At 41.3% G+C, this 26124-nt stretch overlaps 1 protein-coding gene across 4 annotated transcripts in view; it reads right to left on the reverse strand.

The window, feature by feature from the left end:
- Positions 1–26124, reverse strand: part of FGGY (FGGY carbohydrate kinase domain containing) — a 128073-nt gene that overhangs the window by 20862 nt on the left and 81087 nt on the right. For 3 of the 4 annotated variants that reach the window (XM_074545696.1, XM_074545697.1, XM_074545700.1), the window contains 6 exons: positions 22364–22471; positions 18655–18716; positions 13360–13507; positions 11953–12027; positions 8536–8656; positions 5864–5958 (listed from right to left, as the gene is read on the reverse strand). In XM_074545696.1, the coding sequence (XP_074401797.1) occupies positions 5864–5958; positions 8536–8656; positions 11953–12027; positions 13360–13507; positions 18655–18716; positions 22364–22471 (609 nt within the window). Of the gene's footprint in view, positions 1–5861; positions 5959–8535; positions 8657–11952; positions 12028–13359; positions 13508–18654; positions 18717–22363; positions 22472–26124 lie in introns of those variants that run through there. The other variant, XM_074545699.1, reaches the window with a different exon arrangement.

Raw genomic sequence — 26124 nt, forward strand, 5'->3', positions numbered from 1 at the left:
TTTTACCCTCACTGCAAAGACTTCTGACAGTAAGGCCAAAATATGCTAACTAAAAAGGCACTCTTTGTACCATAAACACCAGGCCACAAGGAACTGGACAGTGGCCATTAAATCACTGCCTTCTCATTTCTCTCTCTCATCTATATTTCTCTCAAGATTTCTGGTAAGGAGGCAGCTGACTCTATACAAAAGCCAGAGGCATTGCCAGTATCTTGGTGGTTTCATGCATGCCATATTGAATCTAACTTTATAACACAAGGAGAAAAAAACCACTCTCAACTAGGGAAAGTCATATTTCAGTGTCAAAACACCAAGGAAAGAGGTAAAGCGATGGAATTCTACTGCCAAGTTGCTGCCCTGAGCCCAGGCTTGGTTAGATTATTTATAAATATTCTCCAAGGCATTGACCATTTTACATAAAATAGTTTGGTTCTCAAAGTCTCTTAGAGAACCAACCAATGCCTACCTAGGAGAGCAGGAGCTTTTTACTTTGTGCCCCAGGATGGTCTCCACTAAACCTTGGGCTCAAACTCTACATGAGCAGATTTGGAGTTCTTGAAGAAAAGGAAGGCAAGGTCACAGCCCCTTAACACACTCCTTGTGGACATCATGGTGCCTAAGAAAAACCATCTCCTTCTTCTGCCTTTCCAAAATCCTCTGATTAAGGGAACGGGAGAAAAAAAACAACCTGGCAGGAAGGCCTCTGCTAAAAGGTGCATTAATTAGGTAAGGCAAGCCAAAGAAATGATTAATTTGCTGTTCTCCTTCAATATTATGTTTACACAAGTTGATTATAGCACTTAATTACTAATTCACCCTGCTCAAAAACAAGAGTGCTTTAAATTTTTAATGAGATGAGGGAAGGCAGCATTCCTGAACTCAACAGGGAGAAGTCATTTTATTTCCTCTTTTGATTTCCCAAGTTATTACCATTTCTAAGGAAAAACTTATCCCTTCCCTGATCTTCCACTCAGTCCTTGCTTTTGAAAATATGGAAATCGCAGGACGCTTGCATGAATTTCAACCCATGGCCTGACAGGTGATGCTTTGGAAGAGGAATAGAGGATCAGATCATCAACTGCAGCACGTCCACTGAAATAAATGGGACAAAATTACACCAGAAACAGCCTGATCCAGAAATGGAAATGGCCTAACCCCCTCCAGTTCTGTCAGCACAAAAGTTGAATATGCCCCAGTACTATTTATGGGACTTCTTATGAAAATGTCTCTTCCCCATTGCCAGTTGGTCCATTACCAAGGCTGTGGACTAATTGTACTCAGGAACTTCTTTACATTCATGACTGTCTGTAACACTTTAATTGTTACAAGGCAAACACTCTGTGTGTCCTATGTTCTTCCTGGCTGATCTTTATAAAACTTGTGCTATCTGTGGGGTTTGTTATTTGATTTTTCCCTCTGTATTCTACCACCCAACGTCATCCTGAGCTAACTGAGAGGAGATGTCCATCAAATGAAGCAGAACTCAGCAGTGCAAACAAAATTCTTCCAGGCTCTGTGGGTACAGGGTTGTGAGTGAATTATTTCCCTGCACCACCATAACTTCAACTCCCACCATAGAGTCCACAGACTCTGAGCCAGGGGACCACGAGCCCCAAGGCTCCTGGAGCTGCTTCCTGGACCCAGGGCATTCTTCACCTGCTCAGTTGCTAAATAATCCACATGAGATAATTACCTAACACCTCTTCCTATAGAATCCAGCTCATTTTCATGCACCTATGACCTGCTTTAAAGAAACGATAAAAAAAGCTTTTCCCTACCTTTTTGCAGGCTATACCATCAACTTGCTTAACAACCAAAACCAACAAAGGAAAGGCTAAAGCTCCCTTAAAAGTTAATTTGAGACCTGAAAAATCTTGTAGTCACGTAGACTCTAAATACTAGTTCAGTGTTTCACACAAAAAATATCCACAGGAATCTGATTACAGAGTTACCAACAAAATGCACTCTAGAAAATCACAGTTTCTTCTCTCCCATGCTAGCCAGTAACAATGCCCCACGTGAATGCAGCATATCCAAAGTAAATCTGGTAATCTGGTTCCATACAGGTAATTTTATTAATTGCTTTAATATGCAATTAAGGAATAGTCAGTGGGCTGCAGGGTTTTATAAGGCAATAATCCTGTTCCCTGGTGTACAGCTCTGTCCCAAAGAGTGGGCTATCAAAAAAAAAAAAAAAAATTAGCTGGACGACTGCCAAATCAAACAGCACCTTCTTCCCATTTTCAATTATGTACGAGTGAGGCAGAGTAACAAGGATATACTGGAAACTTTGACATTTATTTATTGAACATTTTACTGAGAAGGAATTGCTGGCTGGCTAAACCGGAAACTATATTTTTACTATAGAAACAATCCCATAGAAAAGCAGGATCCTGCTGCTCAGCATGAAAGGAATGGCTAGAACCAATAAATTGACCCACCTAAACCAGCAATATTAAAGTTATTTCATTCAATAGAGCATGTATTTCAAAAATCCAAACCCCAAGAATACAGTCTATTTCACAAATCTTTATGCCATGCTGTTTTACACAGCACTGTCTGCTGGGGCCTAGCCAGGCTGGGTTAGAGCTCCCACAAAACCACTCAGAGAAAAAGTGTGCAGCATCTGTAGGGGCAAATGAGAAGATAAACCAAGAAGAAATTCAGAGGATTTTCTCTCCTTTCTGGAGTTTCTAGAGACTAAATAACAAAGAGATGAAATGGGGAAGAACTCACCACACTGTTTTTTTTTTTTTTTATTTTTGGATAGACCAATTGTTTTACCACAGAGGAGAAAAATGCAGGGAGAGTAAATGAAGAGGAAAATAGGGAAGTCAACATTCTTTGAAGCAACAACATATGGTGACCAGGCCTGAGAGATGGAGGTTATAAATCTTCCCTTGATAGAATTACCTAAAGATGAAATTGCAGCTTCAAGGGGCTTGAACTTTTCAGTCTACACTAGGAGCTTGCAAATTAACCTGTTTGGTCACAGCTTTTGCATTAACCTTCATTTCCAAGGCTTCTCTGTAAAGGCTCAGTACATTGAGAATTTTGGTGCCAATACAGATGTGGTCAGTAGAAAGCACAAAAATCTTTGCACAAATCACTTGAAATATGAAGAAAAACACATGAAAATGAAGAATTAGAACAAAATGCTGAATTGTTCAAAGAGCTGCAGTATGGGAAAGGAGAATACAGAGAGAGACAGGAGGCATGTTGCTGCATGTTACTTTGTGAGAATAAACTTATTTAGGGATACCAAAGGATAAAGGAAAAGCTCTTTAATGTTCCACCATGACCCACTGCTGAAAACAGGTCAGGGAGAGGCTCCTGCTGTCCCATGTGGGGTGGGTGCACCAACAGCCATGTGTGGTGACTGCCTGCCTGTCCTTGCAAAAACCATCCTCTGAAGCAACTGCTTCCCCACTGCAGACCCCAGAGATGGGGCAGCACAGGACCAAGCACCAGGGCTGTGCAGGAGGATGAGAGTTCAGCAACCAGCACAGCCACAGGAAATCCCACCCAATGCCAACACATTTCGGACCTGTGCAGGTAAATAAAGCCTAACTCTGACTACTCCACAGGGTCACCACAGAGTTGGCTCTTCCCTAGGTGACCCACCTTGTCTTTCCTCTGCTGAAAAGGATGTCCTGGGGGATTTTGAGGACCTTGCCTTTGTGTCCTGATTCTGAGTGAGGCAGCTGCTCTGACCTGGCTGCCCCATGCCCCAAACACCGACAGGATGCACATTCCATCAAATTCAGCATCCCTGGTGGGCAGCTGCCAGGGCTCTTGTCACCAGAGTATGGTAAAGATGGGCTAAGATTAACAGAAGTGATTTGGAGGGATCCAGATTTGGGTGCTACGTCCAAGCTGTCCTAAAACTGCTTGAGTTTTAGAAAGTGGAGAAGAGCCAACCCATAAAAACCAGGGAGCTTTTAAACGTTTTGATTCTGACATTGAGTGGAAATGTCCAAAAATTGTTCTGAGAAATGTGACCAGTGACTGGGAAAAATACAGTAAAAAATCCCCTTCAAAAAACCATAGAAGAGAGGTTATTGTAAAAAACCCACAGCTCTCTCCTTTGCTATTACAATGAGCAAACAAAGAGCTTTGCAAAGCACAGTAATTAAGCACAAACCATCTATTAGAGGAGAGGTAATAACCTGTATTTGCAAAATCTACAAAGATGCTGAATGTTTGCAGCACCTCTAAGAAGGAGTTGTTTTGGAAGATGTGTTACAGAAATAAATGACAGAGAGGTTATTGAACAGCAATGGTAGATACACATTTGCACTTCCCTGACCCTAAAATAAATGTATTCAATTTCTCCTTTGTGATCCCATGTAGCTAAATGATTTTAAAAATATTCATATCTGTTCTGACATTACTGGATATTTTTCTGAATTTTTTTTATATATAAGGGCAGGGTAAAAAACTAAAGGTAAGTGGATACACAAAATTATATAAAACACAACACAGAAAACTTCACAGCATTAACTTTTTCCAATGCGGATTAAAACAGACTTAATAAAATCAGATTTGAGTTGTTCAGTTATTGTACAGTAGTGAAAAACATCCTAGACTTGGAATGAAATATGTGTTTGAAGGCAGAAGATTAACAGAAGAGTAAGAATTGAATATGAAGTCTTGTCACCAGAAGTTGCTACTGAAATTACATTTATCAAAATAAGGCCTCCTTGCAAGCACTAGAATTATTACACACAGATATATATGCTGCACTGTGTATTTGCTGCAATGGGATTCATTTTAATGGAAACATTCTTATGAAAGGAAACTGCTCTTTGTGCTAACCTACCCAGCCCTGTAGAATATTCCCATTTGGAGAAGTGCCAAGCACAGCCCAGCTCCTCAGCTTATGCTGAGCTGTTTATTGATTCCAGTGGAACTGCACCAATTTAACCAGGTCAAGGAGCTGACCTCCCTATTCACAAAATATCTCCAGATAAGCTTTTGTGCAAAATTTCATCTACCAATATCTGTCCCTGATGTTGTAAAGCAAAATGCAACAAATGTATTAGGGACCATCCTGATAAATCATTTTGTCCAACTGCATTTTGCTCTTCAGTGTCCTTGTGCAGCATGAAGAGAAGACATGGCTTATGGGATTGCCAGGTGGGAAAACAGGCATGATTTGGGACAGTCAGACCCTTCTTTGGGATGGGAAAACAGGCATGATTTGGGACAGTCAGATCCTTCTTTGGGATGGGAAAACAGGCATGATTTGGGACAGTCAGATCCTTCTTTGGGATTGTGTTGCCACTGTTGTTTGTATAAAGGCAGCTAAGCCATGCTTTGACTGATCCACTGAAAATAAAAGCCTCTCTGCTACTTTTTCAGCTGTTAATGGACTGAAATAACATGAATGGACATGCAGTTCCATCCTCATTATTAACTCTGCATTCACTGGGGGCAGGACAAGAGCTAAGATGTGTTATTTTTTCCTGCATAAATAATGCTGTGTTGCTTCTTATGTTTAACATTCCTCAATATGAAGGAAGGAAAGTAGGACAAATGTAACTGAGATGAAAGTGTGACCTTCCTGCAGGATCAGAGCCTTGCCAAATTCCCTGTTTTGTCTGTAAAATTACATGGGCTAACTTCATACACAGCAGCTTCTATGCATGTCCCCACACATGTCCAAAGGCAAATGAATCCTCAACACACCTAAATAATATCTGAGTTGGACAGAGGGTGGAGAGAAAGCGATGCTGGATCTTGTCTGCCAAGAAGGGACAGACTTTTCCACTTGGATTTAGGTCTGTGTGTGGTGCCAGAATCAAGGTGTAAAACACATTAAAACTGAATAGAAAATGACATAAAATCAGGTGCTGCATACCTGGATAGATGCAAAATCCCCAGAAGCACAAGCTCCAAGAATAGCAGCACCCACCAAAACAGACTCCACTTCTTTGGACAGCACAACAGGTTTGCCTGCAGAGGGAAGAGCCAGGCCTCTGTTAGAGAACACAGCAGCACCAGCAGCTCCACAAATAATTAAAACAAAAAAAGGAATCAAAACCCATTATTCAAAACCCCATTCAGAGCTACATCCTGCTGTAGATTAATGTAAATCTCTCTGCTCTGTGGTTCCAGGCTCCAAGGAAGTGCAGCATTTAAATAAAATCATTTTAGCAAAATATTAATTCAGAACCTAAAGCACACAAAAAACAACCCCCCAGATCTTTGACACTGGCTATTTATCTCATTCAAAGGGCTTGGTATAAACCTGTTACCCACACCCTCCAAACCCACGTGCCTATTAAAAGTTGACCTGGAGGGGAAAACAAGGCGGTCTCCTTTTTGTCTCTTTTGCAACAAACAAAAAAAGACTGTTTGTGTTTGGTTTTGAACATACAGCCAACAAGCCAGTCTGGTTTTGCTGGAAGACATGAAAATATGAGTAGTAAACTTTCTCAAGCTATGTATGAAATAGTAAGAGAAATTTTGTCTTCCAATTTGTGCAAGATACTGGAAAAGAAAATTAAAACACTGGAAAAACAAGCAAACAATATATATTCTAAAGTAGAATTAAATATTAGTGTTTCATCACCCATGGGTACTGATGAGAACATTCTTTCCCTTGGTATATGCAGAATTTTCTGAGACCTGTTTCACTACTGTAAAGAAAAGCAGGAAAAGGCTAAAAAAACAAATAAAAAATAGCCTGCTTTCTTAATTCCCCTGAAAAATCTAAACCAAGAGCACAAATCTAAATACTTTTCTAGCTGCACTTCAGATGCTTCTACTCACTAAGCTGAAAAATTTAATATTCCTGCAGTATTTGGCACGTGTCTGCATTTCCAGTACTGAGATAATGTCATTCAGTGAGTGATGATGCAAACACAGGGGTGGGAGCAGGGATTCCTGCTCAGAACAGTCTCCACCATATTATACACTAAAAATGCTGCTCCTGAGAGCCAGCTATAAGATTAGACGGAGCTGAAATGTGGGTGAAATCCTAAAATCAGCCACGAACAACTTCCATAGAGGAAAAAGGCAAAATGCCCACTTTGCAAAATGAGAAATAAAATTATCGATATAAAAAAGCAAATTCACCTCACACCAGGCTTTCAATAAGTTGATGCAAAGCTTGCCCTGTCACCTGAGCATTCCTGCAGCTCAGCTGAAGCACAGCTCAGGACTTGGGTCAGCTTGGAACAGCAAATCTCAAGCTCAGAGCTCTGTGGCTCTTTGCCAGGCGTCAGTGAGCAATTTTCAGCGTGCTCTAAAATTTACTGCCCATTTCCCGCACGGTCAGAATGAATACGGAATTCTTACCAGGCAAACAAAAAGATCAAGATACTTTTTAAGTGGCCTGTGAAATTATCTATTGGATGTCTGCATGGCTGAGTCATGGGCATTTGTGCTAACAATAATATATTCAGATTTTTTTCTTTTCAGGAAAGAATGGGGGATTGATCCTGGAATGTTAGTTATTTTATCTGATAGGCTCTAATGAGTTCAACATAACCAAGAGCATTTCAGTCAGATGAACTCTGACATCCCTTGTCAGTCACTGATTTTACAAATGGGGGAGAACTCCAGACTGCAAAAAGGCCTTTTTGTCCTGAATTGTACTTGGCCATTAGTTACAGTCAAAGAACTTGTGATTACATTTTAATCAGAATACCTTTTCACAGATCTTTTCTTTTACACATCACCACCCAGCAGCCCAACTCTACATGTAGCTGAAATTCACCTAAAATATGGGAGTTTTTGAAGGAAAGGCATGGACTTAACAACATTTTTCACAAAGCATCACTTTAACTACAATATATTTAGTGAAATTTAAGGTCAACAGGCATTATGTTTTTTGCTTGTCCATCAGGATTATAAAGTGTGGTTTGATGTTTGATGTCAGATCTCCAGACCGAAAGCCCCAAATTTGGGCCTTAAACTTCATTTATGACAGTTTAACTGATCTTAATTTGAAATAAACCCAAAACACACATCACTTAATGTTTCTCTGAAGTCCTTTACACTAAATGTTGTTATTTTTTCCACATTTTTTGAAGTATATTCAACTGACTCGCAGGTGTGCAGAGATGTCCAACACACACAGGCTGAAGGGAGACCAAAAACACCACAGAGTGAAACACCATGGAGTGTTGTAGTGAAACACACACCCAGGGCCTTCCACCCACCAGGTGGAAGGTGGGTGCAAGGCCCTGGGTGAATTTCGTAGAATTCCACCAGGAATTCTACAAAACCAAGGGCAACACCTTGCAGGAGCAAGGAATCAGATGTTTCCCCCTAAACCACGTCAGTGACACAGGCATGGAGGCAATTCAGGAAAGAATTGTTCTATAGGATGGATGCAATGCCAGCATCAGCAGGAAGTGTCACAAGTCAAACAGGGTGAAGCCAACAGAAGGAACATTTCATTGCACACATTTTTGGCCATGCAGCAAAATACAGCTCTATATAAAGTCTTCATTTTTCCAAAGAACTTATACACCAAAAAAAAAAGTATATCCCACTCCTTTCCATGCCCTTCCCCAGGCTCACCAGTAATGTCAGCATGCATCTGCACAAAGAGAGGGTTCTTGCTCAGCCCACCACACAGGAACAGTGTGGTGATCTCATGTCCTGCAGCCTGCATCGCCTCCAAAATGTGTCTCGTTCCTAACTTCAAAAAGGGAGCAAAAAACAGAACCAGGTGAGCACAGGAGAGCAGCCAGGAACAGAAGCACACCTGCACAGCAAAGGCATCCCCACCAGAATCTTCTCTTTACTTTGTACAACAGCATCTGAAAATCCAGCTCAGAAAAGAGGTTTCAATTCTGAAGCCAAATAGCAAAGCAGAACAAAAAGAGAACAGCAAATAAAAAACAGTTTTCTGTCTTTTCAGCAAAAAGGAAAACCTGAAGAATTTTGCATTGGCTTAACTATTTCTCTTGGCCTTTGCCCTGTGCAAAATAGTGTTCCACTTCATGGCTGGATTAATTGAAACATCTCAAATGCAGGCATATTTTAAACTTTTCATTTACAGTCTCCATTCTGAGAAACTCAAATCAGAACGGCAGAAGCAAATGCTTGCCATTTTCAAAAAAAAAAAATTTTCTTTTTGTTCGCTTTGCTTCCCTCCTCACTGAAGTCAACCTTCTCCCTATTTTCCTCTTGCAAGAATATTTTCCATTTCTTTGACAAACTATTTGACCAAAAACAATTCCCAGCTCTTTATAATGTCTTGGAAGTTAAATTGGAAGCTCGTATTTGACAAAATGTCAAATTCAAGGCAAAATGTTGCCCAGGGTGACTCTTAGTGGGCAGATTCCTCACAATCTGGTCAGAGTTTTCACAAACTGTTACTTAAGTTTTCTTTAGACCATGCTGCAGTTCATTAAGAGGGCTGCAGCTGTAACAAACCCCTCTTCAAATAAAGCCTACTGAAAATGGAACTTGCATGGCTCCACCAGGCCGGAGATGTCCACAGTGAATGCCCAGCACTATTCTGGACAAGCCTTCAAATGTATTTTGATTTTTAGACATGCAGTTCAGAGGAACCTGAGCAGCCCCAGCCCCAGCTGACTAAATCCATTGCTTCCCTATTGACACAGAGGGCTGATCTCCAAATTGCACTGCCACGATTTTAATTATGGAAATATCAACTGCTCCAAAAGGAGCCTGCCTGCTCAGAACGGGCTGGACAGCCACAATTGCATCTCTGATCATGTTCTCATCTAGCCAACTGTTGCATTGCATTTTGCAGTGAATAGTTAAAAGGAGATTCTCTTTCACTGCTTCTGAAATTCAAATTTATTAACAACTTCTCTCACAACATACACATGTCAAAGACCCTGAGAAAGAACATGCTGTGAAAATTATTTTGTGTTTACCTGCCTGGAAAATTGTATTCACACAGCAATTTAAATTAAAGCCAGACTTATTTCACTGTGGGTGGGGGGGGGAACTAATTTAATCCTGGGTTGGAGAAAATGCAAATTGAGGGGCTTCAAATGCAAATTTTATATAAAAAGGAAAAAGCATCTCCTGCTGAAAAGAAAACTAGAGATTAACATTCTGTGGGCAGGCCTACACTTTGTACAAGATTTTTACATAGATTTAAAGTTTATCTTGCACTCATTGAAGACAGCTAATGGTACAAGATTACTACAACTGTTTCCTTCAATAAAAGTGAAGCTAAAATTGGGAGTGAAAATTTGATTTCCTAGAAATCCCATTAGCAATTAGTAAATATATAGAGTCAAAACCAATGTTCTCTGTCTACTTTTTAGTTACTGTTTCAATAATGCTTTGGGGGAAAAATAATTTCCCTTAACTTATAGTGAAAAGAAAACTACAATATGTCCTTTTTATATTAAATCAGCTCAATCAGCTCTCCAAAAGATATGCAGCTGCTGAGTTTACTGCTCATGACAGTATTTGTGTTTTACAATCAAGTTTGAGCTGTATCATATAATGAGATAATAGGTGACTTTCCCAGGATTTCCAGCAGAGAAGGTTTCCACTTCGTTAGCACGAGATAATCACAGGGCACCTGTTCCAGACTGGGAAGTTCCTTTCAGGGGCAGGATCAGTCCCTGGCATTGTTGAACCTCTCCTCCACTTTCTTCTTTCAATGGTGGGATTATACTGAAGCATCAGGTATAACCCAGCTACATTCATCTGCAAAAGGCTCCAAACTCCCAACAATGAATCCCAGGCTGCGGTTAAGTTCTCCTTATTTGCTGAAGAGGGAGGGTTAACACATGAGATGAACAATTCCCAATAAATTTACAGCAGCCGCCCACCCTCTCCATCCCAGATGGCTGACCCAGCCTAGAAAAGTTGTTGTTTAACCAGGAGAGGAGTTTGGAAATTTTCCAACTGAACAGAGTTTTGTCAGGAAAACTCCCCAATTCATCAGACTGTTCATGTTTTGCAAAAACACCTCAAGTTCAACAAACTTTAAAAAAATAAAAAATGTACAGAAAGGATGTTAAAGGAATGTGGATTTCAGTCACCAGAGGGCTGAGGACAGCATGTCCCACTGGAAACACCCTGGGCCAGGCTTTCCAAACCACTTCTGTGAGCCAGGGTTTCACCTCAAAACAGAACTTCTCGTGAACTGGAAATCCTGGGTTCAACAGAAAATCAGGGCAGAACAAAAAGAGTTCCGAGAAATTCCCCATCGCTGGTGCTGGCAAACAGCAGGGACATTTCCCAGCCTCTCTGCCCTGCCCTGCCCTGCCGGGGCCACAGGCTGGGACTGCTCCCCTTGGGGCAGGGACACAGGGGGAGGATGTGCCCTGCTGGGTCTGAGGCACAGCCCTGGCACAGAGCTCGGCCTCACCCAGCGGGCAGGGAGGGCACATCCAGGGATTTGGGAACCATCTGAAGCTGAGGCTTTTCAGGGAGGGCACATCAGGGATTTGGGAACAATCTGAAGCTGAGGCTTTTCAGGGAGGGCAGATCCATGGATTTGGGAACAAGCTGAAGCTGAGGCTTTTCAGGGAGGGCAGATCCATGGATTTGGGAACAATCTGAAGCTGAGGCTTTTCAGGGAGGGCAGATCCATGGATTTGGGAACAAGCTGAAGCTGAGGCTTTTCAGGGCAGCACAGAGCCCTTTGTACAATTGCCAGAGCTTTTCTCCCCCTCTCTCAGCCTCCCTCAGGACAGCTGGGATGTGAACACTGCTCCTTGTGCTGTCAGCCTCCTTCCTCACATCTGCACCAGAGGCAAAAGCTCCATGTACATAATTGCCATAAGGACAGGATTTTTTTAGGGGAACACCTTCCCCCACAGTCTGCTGATTATCCTCCAGTTGGGAGTGGTCACCACTGTGGGTGAACAGTATCTTGCTCCTTTAAGAAGCCCATTAAGTGAATTCATGTATTATTAGAAATCTGCTTAGCAGAAGGGAATGATCAGTCTGCACAGAACAATTCATTTCTTCTTTTATGCACTAAAAATGTCTTACAGCAATGGCTTGGATCGTGGCCAGGTAGATAAGGGCAAGTTCATCCAGACCCTGAGACAATGTTAGTCCAACAACCTGTGCAAAGATCAAAAGGAAGAAGTAAAAATCCAGCCAAAGTAAAACTTTATTATTTTCTATGGCTTCTTGTTGTAACAAGTTTTAAGTGCTAATTCCAAGCCATGCTCCTGTGAGCTGTACACATAATGTTATGTTAAACATGTTATTCCTGATCTGGGGAAGAGCCACATAAATTATCCTTGCCCTTGTGAAGAAATAAAGAACAAACAGCATATTGTATGGGATTAGAGATAGATTAACTCTGACAGTTTTATGTTATGACTCAGATATTGCTCGTGAATGTATTTAATGTAATAATATGAAAATGCTATTACATAAAAATAACTTTTTAAAAGCATTTCTCCCCCTCCCTCCCAAGCACCCTAACACTGAAACACAATTAATAATTAAATACTATATCTTAACCTCCTTTACTCTGACATAAATCAATACTGCACTGTAGTTACTCTGGATTAATATCAGGCAAGACCTGCAGACAGAATTGTGACAGAAAAAATTTGTTGCTATTACCAGTATTTGCATACAGCCACCATACCAAAGAAATTCTGATTTTGCTGCAGCATGTAATTCTTCCATAAAATAATGGAAGTGTTATTAGGACCCAAAAATATATAGGCCTTTTTAAAAAAATATTTCCTTTATTTGTGGCTTAAAACATGTAGCAGTATGCCTTTCCTGTCTCAGCCTTAAATACAGCAGATTTTGGTGCTGGAGAGCAGCTTGAGAGTGTCACTTCAAGGACAATTTGCCATTTTGAAGGAGATTTTTGCATTAATCACCAAGTATTTTGATATCACCAAATTATACTCTTATGACACCCTTCTGTTACAGTTCTGCACAGCCCTGGCTTGTGACTGAGCTGATCTACCACTGTAAATTCAAGGAAGAGGAACACCCAAACTCTGAAAGTTGGGTTGAAAGGCTGTTTAAATCAACCACCTACGGTGAGAATATTTCATTCCTTTCCCAGACAAGTTTACCCAAAGCTCTGGTGAAATTCATTGCAACGAATTGTAAGATTTGTTATCTCACCTGTGAGATAACAGCAGCAAGAGCTGTGCAATGTGATTCCTAGGAAAGGTACCTGCACACACAGAACATTCCTCAAATTTTCAGAAAATTAATGTGGTTGTAGTGATACCTCAAGTACAATAATCTCTGGTTTTCTACTGAAACATCAGCAATACAGCAAGAAACCCAAATCCTTTGGGATAGTGTAAATAGCTAAGGAGGAGTACTCTCAAAATTGAAGAAAAGCTTCTTCCAAACTGCTTTTTTTTTTCTTTTTACCCTGTATTGACCTTTTTGCAAAGACAGGCTGTTTCTTACCATGCCCTTTAGTGTCAGATCTGTTAAGGGAGATCTGTTACCATGGAAATCTGGCCAAACATGTAAATCAACAGTGAGGAAACCCACAGGCAAAGATTTCTTAATCAGATCCAGGTGACTGTTCAAGTATGTATATATACTGTGAGCACTGCAAGAAAAACAAGTTGGAAAAAGAGGGGGGAGGTTATTCCTCAAACATAAAACATTTGTACCACCACCAAATGCAGAAAACCCACTAAAGAGCCACAAAACCCCACTGGCTACCAAGGCCATGGCACTGCAAGGATATCTCTGTGCATGTGGGCTCAACAGGCCATCAGAATTCCTTAATTTCCTGGCATGAGGGGAGATAATGTGACCTTGAGCTTGTCCACTGACTCCTAAGGGTCCCCAGAGCTGTTTGTGATTTGGGGGCTGCTGCTGCTCCTCTCCCACAGCTGAGGGAGGAGTAAGGAGGATTCCAGACAGAAATGAAAACCAAATTCCTTTGCAAATGTTTAAAAATTTCTCTGATTAATCAATAGCGCTGGAAGTATGGCTTTCCTTTTTTAAACCATAATTATTTCAGTGTGTGTTATGATTAAAATGCAGCACTAAGGGTGGAGGAGAGAAAGTGAGTGGCTGCTATTTTAGGGAGGAGCCCAACATGGGCCTAAATATGATTGTATCTAAGTTCAGATGCTACACCCAACTCCACAATATCCAACAGACTTTTTTCCTGGACTTAAGACTAATGGTGAATTCTTCAGTGCCTTGGCTTGCAATGACTCTAGTGACATTCCATTTAAAAAATGTTGCAATTACACTCAGAATATTTTTTTCAAACACTCATCCTATCACAAACAAACCCATAGATATTTTCCAACTCCTTGGAAACCTCCAAGCGGGGCATTTAATTCTAGACATGTGGGTCAATAATAGCATCTAACCCTAATTACAATTGATTAGTCATTGTCTCATCCACTGCAGACCCAAACAGTGATATTCATTTAGCCTCTACATGTATATTCAATCATGCACTAATGAGATCCCTAAGGGAATTTGGCATATGCTTTACTAGTTTGACTTCTGACCCACTAGCAGCTGTATATTTATACTTTGCATCCAACCATTCAGCTGCATGTTTTTTCAATTATACCTTACCATGTGTACATTATCAGAGGATATCATTCAAAATGAAGTACACTTGGAAGACATTAAAATAACTAATTTACATCATTATTCACGTCCTTTAAATGTGCTTTATGTGTCTTCCTGGACCCGAATTATGATAATTTGGAGGTCACCATCATTTCTTTCCTGTGCTTGTAAAAGTGGCCCTGTTTTCTCCATCCCTAAAGCAGTACATGCTAAGGATAAAGTAGTTTTAATTCCAGTCTCAATCATGGCTTGACTGTTGGGAAGGAGAAAAAAGGAAAGCTTCACTCAACCACCAGAGATCCCAGCCTCTCTCCTATCCCCTCCATCCTGGTTGATTGCTCTCACAAGGATTAGCCATTTGTGCAGCTCTGTCAGAACACAAGGACTTGAACAAAAGGAGGCTGAAGTTGAGCCAAATATGCTTAAAATCCACATAACCTTGGAATGACACTTTTTCCCACATCTTTTCACATTTTATTTTTTTCCTAAATATAGATAAGGGTTCAAGGCACTACATTTGGACTGAGTGACCAGCAAAATCCCTCAAACACCTGCCAGAGCCTGTTTTACCACCTTTGTGTTTAACACAGTGTAACACCATCACCTCCTGGAGGTTTTTCGACTCAGTTCTCTGTGAAAGTATCAGTGGCAGCTGCCTCTGACCTGCAAAGCTGAGCATGAGCTGCTGCCATGTAAAAGGAACTGTGCTGAAAGTGGAGAATAAGAAATCAATGCAAGGCTGCCCAGAGCTGTGTTCATACATGGGACACAACTTCAGAAAGCAACCAGGAGCTAGTATTTAATCTGAAAGATGCCAGCAGGTATCTTTCAGGGGAAAAAAAAAAAATCCTAAATTTTTCAATTTCTAAATTAAAAAAAAAAGGTTCTAAACCATCTAGAGACACAGAGAACTGCCAAGTATGATTCTTATATTCTGCTAGAAAGATGCCAGAATTGCTGGTGGATGTTGTGTAACTTCAATGCTTTCTCTTCAGGAGATATCTCTTTAGATGAGGAAATGGCACTGAGATCTATAGGAAAAGGAATTCTAAACCAGCACTTCACCAAGTGCCAAAGGACACAAACTTTGCTGCCAGTTAGACACTTTCCTTCTCTATCAGATTAGAAATGGCCATTCTAGAAACCAGAATTATTTAAACTTTAAAGCCAAAAGGATCATACTATTTTCTTTTAATTTCCTACTCTAATCTACCTGTACAGGATTTAACAGAGCAGTGATGACTAAATGTCAGACCTACACAAAATGTAGCATGAGAAGCAAAAGTGATAACATCACAGCAATTTCTGCAACTCACTGAACTGCCCAAAAACCCCAAGTTTTGGTGCTCACAGATTGTGCCCATCAGATAGACCAAATGCTACATTTAAATTGTTCAGAAAATCCTTGTGTAATTCAACCCTCTCTAGTTCCAGTAAAAGAAGGGTAAAAAAGAGCCCAGGAATAGGACTGGGAGGGTTGCAGAAGCCTGGCCTTCAGCAGCAGTGGTCAGGGCTTGTCTGAGCCTCTCACACCCTCCCAAGCCACCACAAATCTCTGCAGTGGTGCTAAAGCAGCTGGAAATTTGCTCTGGTGGGGCAAAGGAGAGTTTGCACAGGGAAACTCCCCAGATCAGCTGCTCAGCAGGGACCTGCCATTCCAAACCTGCCTCCCAGCAGCCTCAGGAGAAAGGGAGGACAGGTTTGGGGAGGCAGAAGGAGGTGAGAGCAGCCAAGAGGCATGGATTTGTGACCTCTGATGTTCTTTATTTAATGATGCAGACATGCATGTGCTTAACTCTTCATTGCACCCAGCATGGGAAGGAAAGGCAACATGGAATGGCACACCAAAGTATGAAATTCTCATTTTGTTTCCCCTCCATGGCTATCTGCAATGGCTGAACAGATCCAAATTCCTACAGCCACACAGAGAATATCCTTAAACATAATAAACCAAAATTCTCTGATCTGTTCTGCTGAGAATTCCAGTGAAATAATTTATCATCACCAATAACCCTCCAAAACAAGGTACCATGTTTGAAGGGAGCCTACAAGAAAGATGAAGAGAGACAATTACAAGGGCCCGGAGTGACAGGACACAGGGAATGGTTTCACAGTGCCAGAGGGCAGGGATGGATGGGATATTGGGAAGGAATTGATCCCTGTGGGGGTGGGCAGGCCCTGGCATGGGGTGCCCAGAGCAGCTGTGGCTGCCCCATCCCTGGCAGTGCCCAAGGCCAGGTTGGACAGGCCTGGAGCAGCCTGGGACAGTGGGAGATGTCCCTGCCATGGCAGGGGATGGAACTGGGTGGGCCTAAGGTCCCTCCCAACTCACACCCTTCTGTGATTATTTTTGTTCTGTGTATATGACTTAATGTAGGTGAACACATAATCCAGAGTTTTGGCCAACAGCAGCTGCTATTTGTATCCAGGATAAGGCATAATTCTGGGGAATTCTGGAAAAATAGAAAGGAAAAAAATAGCAAGAAAAAAACAGATTCAAATTTCAAAGTTCTTGATTTTTGTTTCATTCAAACAAAATTCTTTAAATTTAACAAATATTTGAGAAGGACAGGGAGACAGAAGATGAGAGAATTAATATGAGACTTGTTTAGTAAATTTAGAGCAATACCAATGTTTCATTAGGAGAGTGATACCTGGAAAGCATTAGAAAAATACCACTGAGCAAATAAACTTAGTAAAATATTATCACTCTTTTTATAAACTATTACAACTCTTACTATCAGTGCTATTCTCCACCATGTTAGCAACTGAAGGACACTCAAATCCAAAGTTATGGCACCATACCTTGGATAATATGGAGTTCTACTGCCAATATTCTGTGTTTAGTGTCCTGTTCACATCACAATCTCAGTTTTTGCACTGTGGCATTGTTTGTGGTCAGTCAGTTCAGTATCAGACCCAGCAGACACAAGTAAGATACTCCATAGGCATTTTTCCAGCACAAAAAAAATGGTTTATCCTGGCATTACAGACTAAACTGTTTGTCTTATGCTCATACTTCAAATGGGGGCACTGGAAAAATGGCCTGGAAGCCAGAATTTTGAAAAAGACCCAGTTCAATCTTTATTCCAAACATACACAGATGCATTTATTTCCTGATTTCCTTTTCCAAAGAACAACAAAGAGAATTCTAGGAAGCATGAATCTGTTTCATATTGAATGAAGTCCAATGTATTTCTGGGAATCCTGGTCAAGTTCTTAACAAACAAGTAAGGCAGTGGGCCCTGCAACGCAAGGAAGGGTCATCCAGAGAAACCAGGTAGAGCTTTATCTCCCCAGGGAGGACTGAAAATATCTCTGTATCAGCACGTGCTTAATCCATCCATCAGGACTGGCCCTGCCTCAAAGACCAGAGGGAGTAACCGAAGGGAAAATGCCAAGTTTGCTGGGTTTTTTCTTTAATCTAAGGAGGAAAAAGACATTTAAGAGAATCACATTTTCATCCAACGTGCCCAACTGTTCAGCTAAGACCTCTCTGGGAGTGATGTGAACCATCTCAGAATGAACCCAAGCCAAAAAAGCTTGAGGAAGTCCAGGCCTGACAGAAGTGTCTGAACTGTCTTCATCTACTTCTAAAGCAGAACAAGCTCAAATTCCACATCACACACAGCCTCTTGTTCAAGGAATCCTGGAGCTACCTCCAAGTCACCCCTCCATTTAAAGCTTTGTCTGAAAATTCATCCTGTGTTTCTCTGTTCTATTTGTGGGGCAAGCTGGGGTTTCTCATACAGTGGCTACATCTTCCTTTAGATGACTGTTTCAAAAATACTGAATAATATATTCCTAATTAAGCTACATCCCATCCTTGGAGCTTAATTATTTCACCTACAAATTAAGACATATGGCTAGCCCAAGGCATGGAGGTCTGCTGAACAGGGCTGGTGCTATAGAATCAAGAAATACCTTAGGCTGGATAGAAAAGCAAAAAGTTAACAAGATTACTTAGATATGCCAAAGGTATCTGAGGGGAGTTTAAACCTTACATTTATGAGCAATCACCAGGAAAATCTTTGTAAATAGTTCCAGCCTGCTATCAGACTGTGAATTCCCCTGAGTGAGAGTGAGGACACTGCTGGGAACACAGTGTGCATCAGTCTGTGAGGCAGGTATGTGATAAAGGGATAAAACAGTGACCTGGCTTCAGCCTTGGCCTCCAATTCTGGGAAGGCGACGTGGCCTCGCACCACATGATCGATCTGAAAAAGAGAAAAGCAACATTTTGAGGATGATTGCATCTTGAAAATTCAATCCTGGAAAAGGGAAGCTCTAAAAAAGACAAGAGAGCTTCTAAATTCCTCATGAAGTGTTAAATCCTAATCCTAGCAAAGCCAATGGCAAAACTCCCACTGAAATTCAGGATTTGGCATTTAAACAGTAAGAAAAACAACCAACCTTGCACCAAACCCAGGCCAAATGCTAAGCATGCAGCTCCTCAGTCAGGAGATTAAGGTGAAAGAATGACTTTTTTCCTGTCCAACACCCCCTGCATGTCCTCTAGTCGGTCCCATTCTGCATGGATATCCTCATTGGAATTCTACCAGAAGCATCTTCTTGGCCCAAATCCCTGCATCATCTTTCTCTATCACACTGTTATGATAAAACACAAGGTGTGTTGTCATCCTGATAGATGCCTCATGCATTCATTGCAGGAAACAAAATGTATACCCTGAGAAGCAATTATTGCTATAAAAGAAGATCAATATAAGTTCTGTCTTATGCTGAATTTATAAATCAGCTTGTCCTTTCCCTCCAGAGTGGTTACCATTACTCACAAAACAAAGTATCAGGTAGAATAATATGGGCTTTTAAGGCAATAATTCAGCATGTTTTGTGGCCTCTTGGTAATATCCCATCAGAGGTGACAGTAAAAGCTAAGGAGGCAAAACTACAGCTACTCAAGAGCACTGAGTATATTTGGCAGTACTTATTGACAGCAAATCACATTGGTATTTAATCTTAACAGCATGAGTCTAGTCCTGAACCACATAATGAAGCATACACATGTGAACACAGCAAAGAAAATAATGCATGTCTGTTCTCCCTGAGATCAGCATCAAAGTCAGAGGCCAAACGTGTGCATGCACCAGAAACACAGCTCAGGCCTGAATTCTGCAGTCCTGCAGAACACAGGGGCAGCTCAGAAATTCAGAAATAAAACTATAAATAAACATCATATATAGGTGTCTGCTCTGAAAACACTGTTACACAGAACTGCTACAGGAGTTACAAAGTTTGCCCTTAATTCAAGCCATGGCCACATGAGGGATGCATCTAGAAACCCTTTTCTGTTATTTTTATTTCGCATTTTGCAGTGATGTCATGCCACCCTTTGTTTTGCAATATATTTCTTCTTATAAATTTTGAAAATGTAGTGTAAAACCCCATTGAATATACAAATAAACAAGACTTTGCAGAATAAGGGACTTCTTAATTCTTCATTTGGACTCTATCTAAAACAGTTCTCAAAATCCAACTGATTTCTTTTGCAGCTGTATCCCCAAAAATTAGAGCTCTTTTAAAGGGATCAACTTTACTTTTAAGAAGTTTGATCAGACTGTTCAAATTTTATGGAAATAATTCACCTTGGGGTGTTGATCAAGCAATGGAAAGAATCCCTACACATGTCTCTTTTTTTGGTTTGTTTTCAGAAAACTTTAGGTGTGAGAAAGCAGGAGCTTTGAAATGACAGAGATAATAAATGTAGTGTACCCTGCACAGTGCAGTGTCTCCTCCCATGGCTCCCTGTGTGTCTTCTGTTCACACCACCTCAAGGAAACCACAGGGGATATTCCACAAGTGTTTTAATGAGACATTTTCCCTAACAGTACTTCTAGCTGACTTTTGCTGTGGGTCCTAACAAGACTGTTCATTTTTCCCAGTAATTTTTTAATGATTCAGGAACACCTTGTTCTCTGGTACAAGAAAGGAACGGATTTTAAAAATCATCTTTTTCAAATGCCTTAACTCTCATTGTACATTTAAAGTGTGGAACCACTGTGAGCCAGCCAAGAACAACTACTGGCTGCCTGTATCCTGTCTGGAACTTAGATAAGTGTATTTACCTGTTCAGAATTAAGCACACAGAAACTTCCTTCTCAAAAGTGTTCTTGCAAAGCAGCACACAAGATTTGCTATTTTCCTTGAAAAACGGTAGTGTTATGAGCATTCATTTCTTATTTTATATAGACATTATTTAATTTTATGTCTGACTGTAGCAGTTATTTGTAAAATGGGACACTTTTTGGTCCTAGCCCAATCTCTACCTGAAAAATTTAAAGCATATGTATCCCACTTTCTGCAAAAGCAATTATTAAAAATTATTATTAATTTTAGCCACAAGGCAAAGGATGGGCTGGAGGTGGGGTGGGAAGCCAGGCTGCAGGAGGAGGAATGACTGTGCCACTGCAGCTGTGACACAGAGGAACGTCAGGAGAGAGCACAGGAGGAATCCCAGTGACAGCTCAGCCTGGGGTGTGTCTGGTCTTCCTGATCCAGGAGGATTTCTGCTTCTCATTCAGTGACTGTTCCATATGGAATGTTTAAATGCAGCAATGCCCCAGTGCATTTCCTGGCCATGTACTCCCATCTCCAGGCTTGTAAAGAGATGGGTGGTGCTGAGTCAGGAGCGATCACAGCTGCAGTTTGTGACAGAACAAACCCACCTGCACTTGGGGCTCTGCAGGGACACCCACAGGCCTGGGGCTCTCTCCTGCAGCCTCTCCAGAGGCCCCTGCAGCTCAGCCCTGAGGGCAGCCAGGGCGTCCTAAGGCTGGGCAAGGTGACACTGACGCCTCAGGTTTTGGCTTTTATATTTTTCACATTCTGTGCTGCTTTAGTGTGTAACTCTAGACTTCATATTAGGGAATGGTGAGCTCTCTTCACAGAATAGAGACAAAACAATTCCTGCTCTAGCTGGGGACCAAGGACAAATGATCCAAATCTCAGGCCCAAGAGCATAAACAACGTGGACTGAAGACAGAAAACATAAGAAGGATGGAACTTCATAGACTAAAACTGTAATTGGACAATTAACTCCAATATGCAAATGGAGCAGAACTTATAAAAATGACTGGCCATCCATTTTGTGACCATTTTGGTTCATCTTGGGTGTAGCCGTGGCTGGGCTCTTGTGCTGCCCAAGGTGGATCCATTGAGGCCTTTTAATAAATCCCTGCTTTAGTCTTTAATTCTGTCTAGTCTCTGTTCTAGGGCAACCTTCACAAGGCATCAGCACAAGGAGATCCAGAAACCCCAGGGTTAAGCAGTCACCAAGGACTTGCTGACACTTTTGGACTCAAGCCTAAATACTGATGTGTACATGATGTGCAGCCTTTCTTTAAATTTGATATGTTTTACTTCTGACTGCCTTCCTGTAAATACAAAGATTAATTTTTTAGTGAACCCTGCTTAGCTTTAATTTTTATTGGTAAATTAAATTAACCTAGTACTTTCAGATTCTCTGTATTCAGGGAAACAACTGAGGTGATGGAATAATATGTTACCATGTTACTGTTCTGCCCCTATATTTTTCATTTATGTCCATCAAAGAACACAACTGATCTATATAATAAAATATGTATAATTTTCTTCCCCTCAAAGTCTGTGTCAGCCTCCTGCTAAAGCAAAGAATGAAGCCAATTTGCCTGTAAGATAATTACAATAATCATTACCATCACCATAAAAGGAAGACATGCCCTGTACATAATCCCCTATCTCTATGCAAATTAGAATTACATAACAGACACAACACTCATCTAATTGTTAATTGCTTTCAGCAGCCTGGTACATCCCATGATCTTATGGAGGTGGTTCAGGTCTGAATTGCCAGTCTCCAAACACTCACCAGTTTTCCTGTAGCACTCTGGCCTCCCTCATTCAACCACAGTCCAGGTACCATGGCAGAGAAATATGGTCCCCAAACACCAGGCACAAAAATGGGGGTTTCACTCACCTGGAAAAACAACAGAAAGCTCTAGTGAATCCAAGTGCTTGTCAAAGTAGGAACTTAAAAATTAAAGCTTGACAACTATCAGAGTCTAATACTGAGACAATTCCTGCTTCTCCACTGGAATAACCAACAGAAGTGGAGGTGTACAGGTAGAAATTTACTCCAAAAAAGCATGGAAAAATGTTTTCCCCCATTTACATAATTTTTAGATGACAAGACAGCCCACAACTCACTCATACCAACTGAGAGAACAGCAGGGCCTAGCCAAACAGAAAGTAAGAAATTTCAGGAACAGGAGATGCATTTTACAGAGAGAGGGAAACTGCCTCATTTCTCCAGAAAAAGGCCTTATTTCGAGTGACTAGTGGGATACAATACTCTGCTTGACTGGATGAGCAAACACAGGCACTGTAATCAGCCACAGGAGTTTCCAGAGCACCCATCCTGTACATTTGGAGAGCCCAAAATGAGGAGGGAATCCTGCTGGCAGAGGACAGTGGTGTCCCTTGAGAGCTGCCATCAGCTCCATGCTGGCAGTGGAAGCCCAAGCTCCACCTGGGCCCTCACAATAGTGCCAGGAGAGCTGGGTGCCTCAGGTGCAGGCTGCACACTGGGATCTGCTTGGCTTCAGCAGCAAACATGCCTGGCTAAACACCAGATTCTGCCCCTCACTTCACACAAAGCACTCCTAGCTGTGAGGGCAGATCAGGCAGGTACCAGAGCAGTGCTCCTCCACCCACACACCAACATCCCCAGCACCCTGACAGCCTGGCCCCTGCACTCCCTGCTTTTGTGGTTAGACCACTCAGGATGTGGGAGACAGTGGTTCATTTCCTCTCTCTGCTTCAGAAGATGCAAATTACCAGTTTATAAGGGCGGAGGGCATTTTTCTTCCTCTTGCAAAGTGGTTTCACTTTCAATACACCAGACAGACTTTCTAGACTTCCCTCCTGGCTCAGCAGATCACTGTCCAGTCTAGCAAGCAAGGCCAGCACACGCCAGAAATGGGATGGTGGGACTTGGGTCCCAGGACTTGCTCCAAAGACTAATTGTGAATTCCCCACTAGTTGAACACAGAATTCTTGCAGCAGGGGCTGGAGGACACAGGCCATCCATGACCTGCCAGGCTTCTCTTGGAAGCAGGATCCATGTTTTCTCTTCCACACTCAAGTGAGACACAGCTGTGAGTTCACTGGGAAAAGAGAACAGCAGTGCAGTCCTACACCATCCCATGATTTATGCTGCACTTCCCACTGATGATGGCTAAATCTGCAACTGTTGTTTTCTAGAAGGTGGGAACTACTACCAGAGAAGGATACAAGAGAATTAGTTCCCTAACGAAATCAGTCTGTGTTTCCAATGCTGCAGAGCAAAAAGAGAGGTCTTAATCAATGGGACAGTGGGGTATTTTGCATTTAGATTTTCCTCTTCAATAGCAAAATTCTAGACCCATTGAAGGATGCTCAAGGTTTGCTGTTGAATTCAATAAAGCCTGGACTTCACATCAAAACAGCTTTGAGAATAATTAAAAATTCAGGCCTGTTCCTGTTAAACTTGATGCACATTCTCTCTATATTTAAACAGGCTGAACTTTAAAGGCAGTTTTTACTAGTCAGTAGGGAATATGCTCCAAGATGCAGTTTACTGGCATTTGTGCATCACACATGTTTAGTAAATACAGCAGCAGGGAGGTTTCTGCACAAACAATAGTCTGTTCAAGCCATAAACTTACAGTACAGCTGATTCTTGTCAGGAAGTTAAGCAGGAAAACAAAACAACAAAAATTTGTTTTTCAAAATACATCACCACAGTGTCAAGAAATGCTGATTTCTCTCAGGAAGGCATCTAACAAATCTGGGAATCCTGCTTGGTTCTCCCTTATCAGCTCTGATGCCCTGACTTACTTTCTCTACAGATGTATGTGTACACGTATCTGTGTGTCTGTGCAAGATTTTGGCTGACTAAACACATTAAAGAGCAAGAATTGCTGCACTGAATTTACAAAGGCATTTATGACTCCAAGTGGACGAAGCTACGTCAAAAACATTGCAAAGACATTTGGTTTTGTTTTGTTTTCTCTTAAAACTACAAATTAATACAGCTTTGAGTTTTCATCACCTCGATGGGGCAAGCCTTCTTTTACAATTTCAATAACAAAACAAAGCACAACAAAAAGCAAATCCTAAAAAAGCTGATTTTTAGACCAATTTCACTTCACTGACCTTACTGAGAATACAGCATGTGGTCAAAGTTCCCAGTCAGTATCTGCTCTGAGCTGGTGATGGAAGCATGGGGAGAACCCAAACATCCCAACTCATTCCCACCCTACAGCCATGGACACAGCACAGCGTCCCAGGAGGTCACAAGGTACATTTAAGGCAGAAGGGGCCTGGGGTTTTGAAGGCTTATCTCAAAATATTTGTGATACAGAGAACTTTGCAGGGTTCTGCAGTCTCCTGAAGGAAAAATCTGGTTATGGCAAAGGGATCGAGCTCAAGATCCAACTGCTGTGTCACCTGAAAAAAACAAGTAGCCAAAGCACATTAAAGGCATCAAGATGCTTTATGAAATCAGGGGAAAGTCTCAACATCCAGAAGGACAATAGAGTTTATAAAATAAAATACAAACCCCACACCTTTTTCCTGTCATTAGTCTACCATTTACCGAATTCTCCTGTGAAAATGTTTAGATTCATTAAAAGACCAAATTCTCCCTGCAGCCAGTACTTCTGGCTTTGTGTTTTGGACACTCACAGGAATTTAGGACAGGATATTTCCATGCTGGCTCTTCTCACATTACACTAAGACCTTCCTATCCTCTTACCACCAAAGTACCATTTGTACACATTCCAGCAAACTTTCAACACATGAACAGAGCAAACGAGGGCGTTGGGAATTGCCACACTGATGAATAAAGCCAGCAGGGCACTTGGTTATCAGTTTTGTTGCTGTGGGAACTTTTAACTGGAATAAAGAACACTGGCTTGTCATGCTGGGTTTTACTGATGATAGGGCATAATCAGATTTCCCATTTCCCCCTTTCACTTCAGGAGTTTAACTCACATTTTGTAGACTCTAGGCTTTGATGCACACAGAAAGTAGGAAAATTTGGGAATAACAAACTCCCCAAAACAGACACACAATCTTTGAGAAGCAACAGGGTGAGCATCCTCCTGTAGCTATAAGCATCAGAAACAGCAAATGGTTTCCATTTCCCCTCCTTGAAATATTTGGACGGTGATTAAATCTTTCAAGCCACGCAGCAGCTGGCATTTGTATTTTCATAATAAAAGGTCCTAATTCTGTTTGAGTATACATCCCACTCAATCCCACTAAAACACATGACTAGACAGAGGCATAAGGTTGGAGAAACAGTGCAAAGTTTGCTGCAGAACCCAGAAGAAAAGAAAAGCACAATTTTCCAGATTCAGGGCTATATTGGTTACAATAACACCATGTCTCTTTTACAGCTCTCAATTGCCTTCAGACATTCTTATGGTGATATAGGAGGATCAATGTCATTATTTTTTTTTTCCTTTAATGAGCTTAAGAAAATCCTTAATCTTTTTAGTAGAAAAACAACATGTGTTTCAGATTTATGGGCAATTGATTTTTATTTTTAAAGCAAATAAGAGATGTCATCCTTCTCTGGAAGTT

The sequence above is a fragment of the Zonotrichia albicollis genome, chromosome 8 (genome assembly GCF_047830755.1).
Source record: "Zonotrichia albicollis isolate bZonAlb1 chromosome 8, bZonAlb1.hap1, whole genome shotgun sequence".
NCBI classification, from domain to species: Eukaryota; Metazoa; Chordata; class Aves; order Passeriformes; family Passerellidae; genus Zonotrichia; species Zonotrichia albicollis.